The sequence below is a fragment of the Leguminivora glycinivorella genome, chromosome 5 (assembly GCF_023078275.1).
Source record: "Leguminivora glycinivorella isolate SPB_JAAS2020 chromosome 5, LegGlyc_1.1, whole genome shotgun sequence".
Lineage (NCBI taxonomy): Eukaryota > Metazoa > Arthropoda > Insecta > Lepidoptera > Tortricidae > Leguminivora > Leguminivora glycinivorella.
In genome coordinates, this window is record NC_062975.1 from 5,630,432 (window position 1) to 5,646,522 (window position 16,091).

A 16,091-nucleotide genomic window follows, 5' to 3' on the forward strand; every position below is an offset into this window, starting at 1 on the left:
TACCCGCTCCCGGAATAATGTACACCATTTTGACGCGGTGTACATAATTGCGGGAGTATCACGGAATAACGGAAACACAGTCCGCAATGTTTTTATGTTTTATTACTATTTGCGGTGAAGTATATTTATATATTTGATGTAAATATATTGAGTAAAGATTACAGATTATAGTGACATAATTACGGTACATATATTTTTTAGATTTTAGTCTCATAATTGAGTACGAAATAAATATACTCGTTGAGTAATACGTGCGAAATATTGGAGTGTGACATCGACATTAAATTTGTTTTATTTCACAAAATTAAAGCACAAAGGTTACTTATTTCGATGTTTTGAGTATAATTGTTATATAATCTTCCAATGCTACTAAGAAAAAAATCTTGTTTGTCTTTTAATATAGCCTTCGTTTTGACTGCCGTAATTAAGTACACGACTTTATATGAGTGTATCTTATTCCGGTATGCCTATATAAAGTGTATTAAAATATAAAAACACAAAATAAGGTATAGAGACCCGACTATTATGTTTTTAAACTTCCTTAGTTAGCTAAAAATCTTTATACCGCATATTGGTTTGTCCGTCAGTCAGTCTGTCCGTCTACGATTTAGCTCAATTATTATTAGTACTATAAAGCTAAAATTTAGATGAGGATAATATACAGTATGTAAACTAACGAAAACCATTTACTGTAACCCGTAAATGTCCAGGTGATACTGAGAAACTTTTACTATGGGATCAACCCCGAAATCACGAAAATATCTTCTGACAGTTTCATAGGTAGTTTTATTTTATAGTAAGTATTTCCTATGGGAGAGTAAATTTTTATTTCGCGTTTTGGGTGTTGGTCCCATAGTAAAAGTTTCTCAGTATCACCTGGACATTTACGGGTTACAGTAAATGGTTTTCGTTAGTTTACATACTGTATAATAGGATAGACATATATAAATATAAAATAGTACAAATTCGTCGGACAGTCAATCTGTTTAAGAACGGCCTATAATATTTATTTATTGAGTACTAGTTATTTATTATATACATAGTTGAATAACGTATCACCACTATATATGTATACGGTGTAGCTCAGTGATCACCAGTACCAAAAAACTGAAATTTTCACGAGTACCGTGCAATTTTTATAACCGGCAATAGCTTCTGGATTGAAATTAAATTTTGAAAAAAAAAACCCCGACAATGTAAAGCGTTTTTCACCAAACATGCCTAAGAACACTCTCGACTAATTCAGCTTTCAAACGAAAAAAAACTAATCTAAATCGGTTCATCCATTCGAAAGCGATGCCTTAGACAGACAGTAAAACTTATAACACCCTGTCATTATATCATACAATACATAGTTATACCGTAAAATATCATATTTCCCATCCCACCCCAACCCATGAAAACATTGCCAATTATAAAAAATACACTCTGTATAAGCAACTATCAAAACGATATGTGCATTTATATATTTATGTAAACAATATTTTTAATTCGTTTTTTTACATTATGCTTCAACAACGTGGACTTTAAAGGTATCCCGTAATTACGTACAACGACTCCCGGAATTGAAGCCATACCAAAATTGTATCCCGGAATAATGGGCAAACTAAGGGTTAAGTAAAACAACGGTAATTTTTATAAATTAGAAGTTACGATACAAAATTGTGTCTTAAATCCATTGTAGAAGACTTATCCTTAAAATAAAATAATTAACACGACTAGAAACTTTGCATTTTTTTTACAATCTTCACTCAAAGTATTAGATATTTCCGGCACAAAGATAAGTAAAAATGTAAAAATATTCTATAACCTATGTTAGAATGTAGGTTCTTCAGGTCAGGTACTCAGGGTATTTAATATTTCTGTAACTTGATTCCAAGTACCATTCCACTGAAATGTGTAAAACAGCAGTTCTTAAAAAGTTTGTACATAGCCACGTCAGCAAATTTCAATTGATCCTATTTGCATGCGCCGATCCAGGAGGGGGGGTCATGGGGGTCATGACCCCCCCCTGGAGCCTAAGTTGGCCATACAAATAGACCACGTGACCCCCCCTGGGGTCCCGGGCCTTTACCACGTGACCCCCCCCTGGGCACGAAGCTGGATCCGCGCTTGCCTATTTGTTACCAACATTTGTGATATAAGTAAGTCGACTTTCGCAGGATATACCTATACAGGATTATAATTAAGAAAATATAGATACTAGAGAACCTTAATGACCAAATAAAAATTACTAAAATCTCAATTCATGAAATAAATCTTGTAACAAAAAAAGGAATAAAAAAAAACAAATTTAACTTTTTCCTTAATTTGTGTACAAACTTTTCGAGAACTGCTGAATAGTTTATTGAATTGAATTGTAAGTACATATTTTTGTAATAAATATTTTTTACTTAAGTAGGTATCTCTGCGTTTGTTATTCATATTACCTACCTGCCTAAATGCATTTTGAACTTGAATCCAGTCATTTTGTTACGTCATAATTTCATTAGTTACTTATAAGTAAAACTTGGTTCTGATTTTTTTACCATCACTGCAAGCTAATAATTTTCTAGACTGCGCCAATCTTAAAAAGGTATTCCTAAGGCCCTCTTGCACCAGCCACTTAACTCAGGGTTAGTGGGCTGTCATCTGTCAAATTCCATATAAAATGGTGGGTTAATCCTCCATTTTCGTTGGTGCAAGTGGCCCGTATAAATCTAAATAAATTACATAGTACGTATTCTAATTTTGAAGAGTAAAATAACGTTGACCACGAACGCTGTAAAGAGTTCGAAACGTCGGGATGTATTTTAAATTCATTATACGCGATTTAATCCGTTTCCATAGTTTTATTTCATGAGTAAAATAAGTTCAATTATTCCAACTTTGAAGACTAATCCGAAGACAAGTGACATTTCATAAAAGTGTATTCTAAGTGACAACGTTGATATTATATTCTGTTGGAGTGTATTAGTCTAGAAATTGGATAAGGAAAAGGGTTAGGTACCAAAAAAGGACGTATGCAGGCATTGTAAGCAAACAACAAAATCTTTTTAAATTATTGTATTAATAAATAATGGTAGTTCTATTTACATGACACATTCGATTACTCTTTTGTTTTGGCAGAAGACAATAAAAATATTGTTACACAATAGGTTTGTCGTAACTTAAATTAACGCACAGGGCGTAACGTAACCTAAATTGTAAAAACCACAATGGTAATAACCCACATTTAAAACGCCTGAAACCAGGCGAAACTAACAAACAAACGTCATGCTTTTTGGTTACAACTTTATGACAATACTGGTCGTTTTTGGTTGAGTTTAGAATTTGATGAAAAATACCGCATTCTTTCATGCACACCGAAGAATACACGTTACAAGCGTCCAAGCACTCGAGTTAATGGGTATATCACAGGTTTCTAGTGACCTAACTGATACAACGCTTATAAAAGACCGATGATACATGATTTCTTTACATACGCTACAAATTTTATTTTACAATTTTGGTGTCAAAATTTTGCCCGTGCAAAACGTGTATAAAATTATAAACGGTTAAATGCTAGTACCACAGTACGATTAAAAGTCGGTATACTTAAAATTGACGAGGGACAAATACACCAAGAAGACATTTTGATAGTATCATGGTTGGAAGTCGGGTTAATGAGGTTTGTAACGCGTAACTATCTTTATATATTGCGATGGGTTTGATATGTGCAGCCCCGAGGGACCGGTTCGGGTCGCGACCGTTGGCAACTGGCAATGGCAAGACTTCCTACAACTTCTACACAAATAATATCCAAATACAATTTTAGGCAAATTTTGGTAAGTTTTGAAACGTTAAGCATTTCCATAAGATCGACGACAATTCGCACCATTCGTTAATTGTAATTTCACTCCTACCTTACAATGTACATAGACTCCGATGTCTATTATTGCTTAATTTTTATAAGTTTTGTCATCAAAACTTTTAACCTATAAATAATTTCACGTTCGTCCCAATAAATTTACCATTCAATAAATACGTACACGTAAAAAATATAAACTATATCAATAGTTTAATCTTTAAAACAAACTTTTTCTTACGCTAATTATATATTAATAACTATTAATCAGTATGTTTTCATTCATTTTCAATAATACGCCTACTTTATAATCTTTCCAAGCGCCTGACAATTGTTTTTCTGCAAATATTCTATCTTATATAAATGTATGTAATTTATTACTCATCTTTTTATTGTATGTACCTAATTTTATAAAATTTTATCGTCTACGATAGATGCTTAAAATGTCAGTAGACGCGTCACTTGATCAAACGAACAAGGCAATGATTTAGTTAATATCGAATGTCTACAGACCTCGGTCTGCGGCCGAACATGCAGGCACTAGTGAAAAGTAAAGAAGGCTACTTGAACATGCTAAAAACAACTGCAATAATTTAATGTGATGACGTAAAGGAAATATATTAATGTCTACAGTAACACTAAACCGTTACAAAGGAAATGATCTGACAATGGTTCACGTAATACAATATAAATAAGTTAAATACTCTAAAAAGTTAAAAATACACACATCCTAACCTAATAGAAAAGCACTCATATCTTTGTGGTACCAACCGTGTCGCTCGAGCGCCACCGATTTAATAATAATAAATACGCCTAAACAAACGATCAGCAATACAGAGGAATGGTAAAATACAATTAAAACAACTTAAATACACAAACAAAGGTACAAAAATATCAATAGTCGCGCTCTCGGCTGCGAGCCGCGACGCGAGCCTCGCTGACGTTTTGTACTCTGTCTCGTAAGCTAGTCACAGGTTAGTAGTTGAGATCATTGCGATGCACACGCACGTCGTATTAGAAAACACCCACAAAATATGCAGACAAAATACTAACCGTACACTATAAAACATAAAATGTAAAATATTAAAAACTAGATCCAAAACGGGCCACAAATCGATCTCGGCGAACTAAAATACGACAAGAATATACAAAAAACAAATCTACACGATAACGGTCACTCCGACGATACACGATTCGATACTAACATAGTGACGTAAGACTAGCTGAAATGCGATAAACACTACTAAAAAATATAACTTAAAATTACATCTTTGATCGGAAACTCACTCGCGGCGCCGGACGCGAGACGGCCCGGCCCGCGTTTAAATTTTATAAATCGAGGAACTACAATAGTCGGAAAGCTGCGTCGCTACAGTCTAACGGGAAGGCAACATCTATCGTCCCGCTCCCTCGGCGGGCGCGGAGGCAGGCCGTCAGGTGGCGGACTCCTGGTAGGGCCCGGTGACGGTGCAGGCGTGCATGGGGAACAGCGTGGTCCACGACGTGGTGGTGCCCGTGGCGGCGCGCAGCCGCACCTGCCCGCGCCGCCGCGCCGCCGCCGTGGCCTCCACCAGCGCGCCCAGCGACCGGAACCCGCCGGGGATGACGTCGCGCTTGTCGGCACGTGCCGCGCTCGGCTCCGGGCCCGGCGTGCCGGCGGGCGACGCGTGGTTCGACCCGGGCGCGCTCGGCGCAGGATTCAGCCCGAGCTTCTTCAGCCGCATCTTCTCCTCCCACTCCTCGAGCCCGTGCTTCGGCCGGTTGAGGTTCCGGTGCTGGTAGAACACGAGCGATATCCGCGTCGGGTTCATCCGGTTCGGCGTCCGGACGGACGTGGTCGAGTGCATCTCGTGCTTGGCGCACTCGAAGAGCACGCTGCCGTGGCCGAGCGCGATGGCGACGCCGCCCATCTGCGCGTCCTTGAAGCAGTCGAGGTTGTCGGTGAGCTCGGCGACCTCGCCGATGGGCTCCGCTTGGGCGGCTCGGGCGGGTAGGGGATGGAGAAGGGCGGCGGGTAGAGGCACCAGTTGGGCGACGACTGGCACCAGTTGGGGCTCGGATTTTGGTAAAAATTTGGCGCAAAATTAGGATTGTATTGATACCCGTACGAGTTGTAGCAGTGGGGGTTTCTCAGCAACTCCTCTCTTTTGTACTTCTCGGCGTTGTAGTACGCGAGGCTGTTGTAGTCGTTGTAGGTGTTTTCGTACGGATTGAAATGTCCGTACGGATTCGGCGGGAAGTTGTAGGCGTTGGCCACCTGGGGATAGTTGCCGTAGCCTTGAATCGGAGCTTGATTTCCGTAGGGTTGTTGATTGACAGCTTGGAAGTTGTTGCCGGAGAACTCGGTCGGTTTATTGGCCGCGGCCATGTTCTGATTATCTTCGTGGCTGATAGTGTAGTTGGCTTGGGATGTGGCAGTTTGTGGGGGAGTATTGCTCGGTAACCTATTGTCGTATGGACTTCTGTGTTCGTACCCTTGGGCGAGTGGCGGTCTGTCGGAAGGCGGATACGGTTTCAAGAACGTAGTGTTTTCCATGCCTTCCGCCGGATTGACGTGTTGCGATCGCGACGGAGGGCGCGCCTTCGGAACCCTGAACAGGGAGTTTTCGTTTTCTGGAGTCGTAGGTTCCTTGGTTTTGGATGGATCCCAATTTTTAGATTCGGGTGATTTCCACACACTCTTACGCGATTCTAAGGAAGCAGTTAATTCAGTACCGTTATTTGGAGATTTTAAATCGGGGACTTGAGAAGGGACCGGCGAGGCCGGGGTGCTCTGAGATTTTTGCGAAATCTCAGTCAGTCTCGGAGAGCTCGGCATGTCGAAGTCCGGAAGCTTCTGCGCCAGATCGGCCATGAGAGAGTTCTTGTCCGAGTCCGCGGGATTCTTTTGGGATAACGGGTCGGAATTCGTATCGCTCCTGTTGGAGTCCGGGCTGTAGTTGTTCGGCGGAACGTTGAGATGCGCCGTCGTAGAGTCGGGGTCCTCCTTGACGACGTTGCTGAACATTTCGGCGCCGGCGAAGTCCGGCCACTGTGTCTGCGACGGGTTCACCTGGTCGCCACTCTGAGGGTTCGGGAACTGCTCCCTCTTCTGAAGGCCGGCGGCGAAACCGGGGAGCTGGTCGGGATTAGGGTTCGGGCAGCCATCATTTGGCGCCGGGTTAATGTGGTTGGGGTACAGCGCGCTCTGGTGGTGCAGGTTGTAGTTCTGCTCGTAGGAGTTGTAGGGCGAGTCGAGGACGGTGCTGGAGATCTGGTTGCTCTGCAGCTGGGCGTCGGTGAAGTTGTCGATCATGGTGGCCATGTCGAGCAGCGCGGGGTTGCCGAGGCCGGGCGCGTGCATGGGGTTGAAGGCGGAGTTGTAGTTGTTGGGGAAGGGTGAGGGGGTTGAGTGGGTGAGCGCGGGGGTGAGCGCGCGCGGGGAGGCGCTGTTCTGGCTTCTGGGACTCGGGTTGTTCCTGGGGTCGGGTTGCGGAGTCCGCGGTGCGGGCGGGTTGCCGGGTTTCTTCTGGCCATTGGGGCTGGGTTGACCACCGTTGGAGTTGTTGGAGTTGTTGGCGTCGGTCGCCTCCTCGTCTTTCCGCTTTTTCCCGTGCCTTCGGCAGGGCTGAAGCGGTACTGAGCGCACGCGGACTTCCATTGGATATCTGCAATGGATGAGAAAAATATAGTTGCTATTGGATATAAAAAACACATCAACCACTGTTAACAGACACATCAAAGTCACGCAACACATACAATAAAATTTAGAATAGAATAGAAAACGTTTATTTGGTGAAAATAAAATTTAATCTATATACATCTTAAACTAAAGTCACCAAAAAGGATGCCACTCAGCATATGCCAATGGCTAATTGGTATTAGCCACGGCGAGTATTGGCGAGATTGGTATAAGTGGTTAGCGAGCGCTTTAACAGTGACATACGGTTTGGCGCAACATATTGGCTTATAACTACCATTACAAACTACTCTCGTCAGTAGTTTCCAAAACACTACTTCGAGAAGTAGATCAGTCGTTCATCGTAGAACATTTCAAGCTATCCAAGCATTAACATTGAATCAAACAAAATACATCACCACTCACTTATCCAGCACCTCCAGCGCCCCGCTCTTAATCTTCTCCTCCTGCGCTTCTCTCGACCCGAACTCGTCCGTCGTGTCCAACACGTACAGAGGCAGCACGTGTAGTTGTTCGTCGTTGGGCTTGGACAACGAGCGGTGGCGCGCGAGCGTGACGACGGCCGTGCAGCCGTTGTTCATGTTGTGGAGGTCGCGGTGCGCGTGCGCGCAGAAGTCGATGCATGCTGTTACACCTGGAAAGATGAGGGAAAAGTTATATAATTATCCTATTATAATGTAGATGCTTTAAGAGGAAAGGAAGGAAAGTAAAGGATTTTGTACAATCTTTTCGCCCTCGTTTTGAAACAATGATGAATACATTATATGAACGTTTAGTAATTAAATTAGTTCAATAAAAATCAAAACAAAACTTCTCTAGTTTTACAGACTCTTGTAGCTTTAGTTTTGACTGCTTTAATTCTGATCTTTGTCGTTATAAAATCGATTCAGCAATGACCACGCTATGCTGACTACTGAAGTGTACGATTATAATATGTGTTATATAGAAATTCGGTGATAAATACTTACCAGAAAACGGCCGGCCCGGCTTAAACCCCAACCTACAATCCGACGCCTCCTTCTCAAACTGACACTGGTTCTCAAAGCTCTTCGGGGCCAAATTCATGTATAACGGACTCAGCAACGTTGCCAGCACGTGCATCCGCTCCTCTATTTCAGATTCTTCAGTTTTGACGGAGAGACGGAATTTCCGGACGGTTTTGGAGCGCGCGTACTTGCAGCCGTTGTAGTACATTGACCAGGAGCAACCGAAACTGTAGGAGGCGCCGCACGATTCTGGGTCCAGCCCTGGAATGTATACAGATCATTATTAGTCGTCACTTCATCGCCATCAATCAGTTAATCACATAGCGGGGCATTAACTCGTTAATCCGTTAATCGTTAATTAACGAAGTTAACATTTCGATTAACGGATTAACTTTTAAGTTAACTTGAAAAAATGTTAACGGACTCGTTAACTTCCGTTAAATTTCTCCGAGTCCGTTAATCGTTAATCTAGTAGGGCACAGGCGCCATCTGCGCTGCGAAAAACACGTTCTGAACGCTACTATAAAAGCCCGAAGTACGGCAAATCCTATGATTTGCCGGTAAATCCTAGGTTTTACCGATGTCGATTGCTAAAAGTCCGAAATATTACCTAAAAAAGTATTCTTCACATGGATTTGCTTTTACTAACTTTGATTCGGTGAATCCTAAGGTTTACCATGGCATCTCTCCTGACACAGCTCTTGGCAGTAGCTCAGGCGATCACTGCCTTCCACGTGCAGCCTAGAGTTCAATAGGCTAGCTGTACTTCGGCCTTTTACAGAAATATAATACGTTATAGTGGGTACTGATGCAACTAAATATTTAAAGAAAAGTTCATTTTTTTGTTAATCATATTGCATAACACTTGCCCATAATTTTGAACAGTTTTAATATTTAATTTGATATGCTAGAACACAACAATTGAATGCTGTTTCATGACCGTTGTATAATGGTACAGAAAAGTCCAAATGAGTAATTCCCGAAAAGTTTGTACATTTGGACCACATCTACGATTTTGATAAAAATTGGTAGGCTCATAAAATGTTCCAGGTAGTTTGTATGAAACCTTCCATTATTGTGACCAGATTTGTATACATTTTCGGTAACAAAAAATTTTACACCGCTAAAGCTAACGACCGCATAGTGGAAACGGTTAGAACCGAGTTTACGAGTACTGGCGACATCTAGCGAAATAGATATTGCCAATTTGCCATTAACTTTCAAGCGGACAATTTTGTAATTGTTTGGTAGTTTGATAGGTACCTAATAAGTATAAGTGTTCATTTTATTAACAATGTTCAGTATAATGTGTCACGTTGGTAAGTGCTAACATAGTTGGACGCGTAAAGATAATAATATATGCTAGCGCTCCTAGTAAAGAGAAAAAAAAATCAAATTACCTTGACAAGCACACGTCCTATTCTCATTAGTAGCACATCGCCGAGTGGTAGGCAGTCCGTATCGGTTCAGTTTGTGCGACAACAGCGTATAGTCCAAGTCTGCCTCAGATTGTGGGATCCCCTCCCACGCCACGAGGCACACCACGATCCACGTGGTAGGACACTTGTGCCCAGCGCGGCATTTCACCACCACCAGAACTTTCTCGGTGTAACTTGAGCGGCGAATCACCTGTGAAATAATTTTTGTTTAGAAACGAGTAACGCCATCTGTTGTTGAGTAGAGGAAGTATTTTGTGTTGATGTTTGGTGTCGCCCTCTATAATTGAATGGACAAAGCAAGTTACGATATAATACATCTCTTGTGCAATAATTAATACAATTAACATGCTGGAGGCAGTAGTAAATATGTGTGAATATCTATTCCATAAAATTTTTATTCTCTATTATTATCGCTAAAATGACGATAAGTTGACACACCGCCTTCATTTCTTTTATTTACCGTTTTTTTAGGTGTAGGTACCGACAACGCGATTGACATAGTCTTATTTAAGACCGACTTAATCCGCTGTAGGTCGTATAATGAGAAAATTAAGGAAAAAAGTCGTTGGGATCCATACACTCACCCACTTGGCCATAGGGCAGCCCTGGGCCGACTTCCCTTCCTTGCCGGTGTAGCAAACTTTCTCGATGCGCAACTCCTTGCCTGATAGCCCTGTTCGCCCTTCCAGCTCCTTGCGCAGCTCTGATAGGGTTGCCGCTGCTCCTAAAAAATAATGGTTTTATGTAGTTAAGTATGTTAACAGGCGGGTAAGCACGGTACGGTAACATTATATGGCCCATCGAGTCGCACGAAAAGGACGCAGCGACAGTTCTGTTGTCTCTATGTTTTATAACTTGCTAAGGCTCAGCTATACATATGTACAAACGAAAAAATGCCAGTGAGACTTGATGATTGTACTAAAACCATATCAAAAGGAGATGTCACATGAGATAATAAATACCAAAACATCGCGTAAGATGATTAGTGTTTAATTCTCGTGGATAGCATGCTAAGTTTATATACAAGTTTTGATAAAAAAAATGTCTTACCTAAATGAGTGTAATAGCTGCCAGGTTCAGGAGGGTTCTTGTCAGCGGGAAAACAATTGCAGTCCGGCACTTCCGTCCGAGAATTATTCCTCAACCTTTCCAAATTCTCCAGGTATTCCTTCGAGTAATTAAACTGGTTCTCCTTCACTTTAGTTATATCTGGGACGGGTGTTGGCGGCTTCTTAGCATCTTTCTCTTCTGGATCGTCTTCAAGGATTTCGTCTTTGGTCTGAAGACCGGGACACGCCCCGTCCCTTAAGTGTTCCGGAGGCGGTTTCTTGGTAGACCCCTGCCGACAGCAAGAGTAGCCTATCTCGTTGTGAATCGACACTGGACCACCGTCTCCCGCGTACATATAAGGCTCTTGACTCTTAGGAACATTGTAACTTAAATTCTTGTAAATCTTATGTCCCGGAGGAGAATGCTCCGATTTTATTTGCTCTATGTAATAAGGCGGTTTTGGCTCCGATGCTCTCTCCATGTTTATCCGATTCTCCAATTCCTTAGCCTGTTTTTGTTGCTCGATATAATTCGATTGTACTTCTGAAACCCCATGTTCTTCTGTAACCGTGGATACACTTCAGCCTCTTGTCTTCTCTCGTACGGGTAATTCTGAAAATTCTGGTAATTTTGCGCATTTTGACCAAAATTTTCTTGCTTTATAGTAGAAATAGGTGGCAGCACTGTACTCTGCGAGCGTGCTATGCCGTTTGAGTATTCCCTGTAAGGGTTGTTCATGTCCTTGCTTTTGCAATAATTTGGGTTTACGTTTTGTGGTAACCTAGACTGATCCTTCAGCCTGTCGTCCTTAGGATATTGATAGGAGTCTGGCGTTTCTAATTTAGGTATTAGTGGTGCAGAAGGATGTCTAAATTTGGCGTCGTATTCCCTGTGATCGTAGTTCCTCGTTTGTGCGTTGGTGTCGCGCGCCGGCGCGCAGTTTTGCTGATTCATTTCAGATACTGGCCCGATAACCATTTTCGACTGGAAATCTTTACTATCCGTTTGACTGTAACTTAAACTATCACTACCATACATTTCTGCATATTTCTGCGCTTCGTACGGTGCGGATGGATAACCGTACTGTTCTCGCACGTCCGCGTAGGACGGCAGCTTCTGAGTCTTCGCGTTCTTAGCGTGTTTATCGTAACCTCTCGGCACTTCCGTGCCCCCCTCCCATACGTGGTGGCCACCACCTCCGAACTCGCTCGCGCCATAGGCGTGAGCGTTTTGTGAATAATTACCAGCGGCAGGATACTGCTCGCCTAAGCGGTAATTATCTCGGAGATGGTGGCTATACGATAAAAAATGACCGGTAGTATTTCTGTCATCGTTAACGGCGATGGCACCGCCTTTTCTCTCGTCTATTGTTCTGGGTGGTCCCTCTCCGGGGTCGCCCTTGTCGGGCGGCGTCCCCGAGCCATCGCGCGCGTGACTTTGCTTATTCAGAATCATGGTCTTCAGTCGAGAGTTGAGGTTGACGCGGTCGGATTGAGAAAATAGTTGCTGCTCAGCATCTTCGCGCTGCTGTTGCATATGTTGGTTTTGCATTTGCTGCTGGTTCTGCAGATGCTGTTGATTTTGAATTTGTTGTTGCTGATTCTGAAGCTGTTGTTGTTGATTCTGAATCTGCTGTTGGTTTTGTATTTGTTGATTTTGCATTTGTTGGTTTTGTAACTGTTGAGTCTGCATTTGTTGGTTCTGTAATTGTTGATTTTGCATCTGTTGGTTTATTCTTTGGTTGTGCTGCCATTGGCGCTGTTGCCAGTCTTGTTGCTGTTGCTGCTGCTGTTGTTGTTGTTGCTGCTGTTGTTGCTGCTGCTGCTGTTGTTGTTGTTGTTGTTGCTGCTGCTGTTGTTGTTGCTGGCTCTGTCCGTTCTCCCTGTACTGGTGTCCGCCATTATAGCCGCCCGGGTACCCGCTACAATCGAGTGAAGCTCGCGGACCGCTGCTCCCCTGCAGGTACCCAGGCTCGGCGTTTCCCGAATGCTGTCCATTCGGGGTGTTCTCTTGCCTCTCCGTGTCGTTGCTGGATTCTCCGGTGCCATTTTCACCGCTGTACTCGTCCGAGTGTTCTTGGTAGTCTGTGCGCTCGTAGGTCTGTTGGCTGACGGTGTAGACGGGCGCGGAAGTGGTCGGGACGGCGCTCTGGTAGGAGGCTGCGGAGGCGGGTCGGGAGTCGTTGCCGCCGGTGACTCCTGGCGTGGTGGCCTGCTGCGCGTACTGCTGCTGGTACTCCGGGTAGTGCGGCGCGCGGGGCGAGGGCACGGGGGTGTAGGCGCGCGTGGACGGCGGCCGCTGGGCCGGCACGGCCTGCACGCCCGCCTGGTAGTACGTGTTGTTGGTCACGTCGAAGGTGGTGGCGACGTTCTGGACGGTGTAGGTGGTGTTGGCTTGGTAGTGCGGCGACGTGGCGTACGCTGTGTGGTTGCCCTGGTAGTCGAGGGTAGTCTGACCGGTTTGTGTTGGAAGCTGTTGGATGAACTGGTTCTGCCAACCTGAAGAAACATGAGTATTATAAGTTACACATGTCGGACACTGGCTAGGATTAAACAGAGAGCTCATCAATGGATTTGTGAAAGGTAAGAGACCTTTGAGAAATTTTCAAAGGTTTAGAGGCAATGTTTTTTGTTAAATTAATGAGTTTAAAGTGTAATTACCTTGTGACGGGTCGGTTTGCCATGTCGTCGGGAACCTGTTGGGGTCGCCGGCGTAGAAAGGCATTGGCGCCTGTGAACAAATAATGCTCAATGAGCTGCGAATTCCTAAACAAATAGAGGTACACACGTGTTTCGAAATATCCGTTACAAGTTCGTACGAAGCATCCGTCCTAAAAGATTCAGTCAGCTGGCATAGATTAAATATAAGAAGATCATACCATCCCATACATTAAAACGCGACCGCCTAAGAACGCGCATACACTACACCACACATAAATGGCGCCACAAAAAAGGCATTTTGCCATCGATTATTTGTAGATTGGCGTTAAGTGTCACTTTCGAGCCATAAATCTAATAAGTCATAAGCCATAAATCTAGTATGTATTGGTATAAATGTAAGTATTTTTAATTGTGGACAAGTTTCTTATTTTTAGTGTGCAAGAATAACTATGGCAGGCACTGTAGGTGTGCGGCAAAATTTTAATAAAAAGAGTAACGTAAGAATTTATCGAAACGCATTTTTTTTTACAGAAAATTTGTTAAATTGCTAATTTCTTTTGGTTTAGGCCTTTAGGGTGTAAAAGTAAGGAATTTAGTGTACGTTACGTATTATTAAAAAACAGAGAACGTTACGAAAGGACAACCCAAGCGCATCTCATTTCAGTACTAAGCCGAACAAAACATACCTACTGCGACTGCATCATTATTTTGTTAAGCAAAACGTTAGTTCCCGCGAAAAATGTAGTATTTACGTATGTGGTTTTGTGTGACGAGTCGTTTTGTCTAGTTATTTTTAGATTATGTCGTAACGCGTTGGGGAGACCCGCAACACTAGGGCGTCCTACTTTGGTTGGTGTTGAAACAAAACGTGTGTGAATTTCCACGAACTGAATTTTTAACAAAGTTGAGTATTGGCAGTATAAGTATGAGTTTCGAGAGATCTGTGAAAAGTTATTGATGCTTAAAGTTTTGAAACTATAAATTCAAGTCTACAGCCTGCCAAAATAGCGTAAATATGGAACATTTTTTTTATCATAGCAACACTTACTGTTTTCATACAAAAGTGGCTCAATAATTTTCACATAACGGTTTACAGACGGTGGAGCCTCTATTATTTACTACCCTATTTTGCCAGGCTGCACCTGCTGTAGCTAAGACCTATTGCATAGTTAAAGTCGTTTAAACAACTTTTATAAATTACTTTTTACAGCTTTAAATACTTGAAAATAATGCAGGTAATGGATTTTTTCCTAGGGCTACCCTCTTCATCGCTTAGCGTTTTTCCGCCTTGCAAGCTTGCTTATTATATTCTATTCTATAAGAAATTATGAGCAGAAAACTTGTGTTACATAAAAAGATTATATATCATATCTTGAAGTTCGAGATTCCATTATGAAAACACATGAAACTAGAAAAGAAAATGAAATCTCCGCTCTTGACCTCCCCGGACACTTACATCGGTAAAGCGGCCGAGGCCAGCCAAGGACCTCGCATATTGTTCCACGTGTGAACGCTGTGAGGTTACCAGTTTAGGCAGTCGCCGTCACATATATCGGAGCGCGCGGGGTCGTCAAAATATCTAATCACGCCTTGACAATACATGTGTGTGTAGATACTTGTGACCACCTCGGGCGCTTAGTTATATCTGATAGTGACTGAAAATGCAAATGTTTGTTATTAAATACGTAAGGTTGTTGTATTGTTTATTTAATAATGCTGTAATTGTTTGCTAGAGGACGCGCGTAAATATGTGACTAACGGATTTATGTCCTAGATATTATTTTATTCTATTTGAATAAGTAATGAATAAAAAATATTTATGTGTGTGCTTTTATTTGTTTGTAGAATTTGATTTATATTTTTACAGACCTTCAATTCTTTTAAACAATGTAGCGGCGTTTAATTGGTGAGGCTACTTACATTTGTCCAGAGGCGCTTGTGGGGCCACGTGGAAACACTTTGGGAAAATCCTCACACTAAAACGATTGTCACATATAAACGGAAGCTTAGGTCACTGGGTTTTGATATCACTTGAATGTCAATTTTCACGTTTATGTCGCGCCGGTGCACCGATAACTATTTTTTAATTCGTAATAACGGGAGCGCAGATCATGGCGCTCGCACGGTCGAAGAGAGAGTTTTTTTTTATATATCCGCCAGGTGGCGTGGTGGGGCACCGGAAAGTCGCTTTGGGACTTCTGTAATTGCCAGCTCCAAAAAACTGTGCTACATATACATGGAAACAAGTATTCTTTCAAAATTGTGTTGCCTTGTATGTATGAAAATGAAATAACTATTTAACTATATCAAGAAAAGAAATTAAAACTAAAAATCTCTGTTCCTCGACGGAACATGCCGCTCACCTTAAAAGACACGGAGTGACTTTTAAAAGAAAATAAAAAAAGAAACCATACGAAAGTATACCAAAATATTTTATGAAACTTATATTTA

General features: G+C 42.3%; 1 protein-coding gene across 1 annotated transcript in view; it reads right to left on the minus strand.

Moving 5' to 3' along the window:
- Positions 1-3,030: 3,030 nt before the first annotated feature.
- LOC125226459 (DNA N6-methyl adenine demethylase) overlaps positions 3,031-16,091 on the minus strand; it is a 158,759-nt gene continuing 145,698 nt past the window's right edge. Inside the window, 11 exon segments of the mRNA XM_048130444.1 lie at positions 3,031-5,790; positions 5,793-7,473; positions 7,911-8,139; positions 8,474-8,752; positions 9,892-10,120; positions 10,515-10,654; positions 10,981-11,523; positions 11,670-12,612; positions 12,738-12,828; positions 12,869-13,478; positions 13,641-13,710. Coding sequence (XP_047986401.1) covers positions 5,260-5,790; positions 5,793-7,473; positions 7,911-8,139; positions 8,474-8,752; positions 9,892-10,120; positions 10,515-10,654; positions 10,981-11,523; positions 11,670-12,612; positions 12,738-12,828; positions 12,869-13,478; positions 13,641-13,710 — 5,346 coding nt within the window. The 3' untranslated portion in view covers positions 3,031-5,259.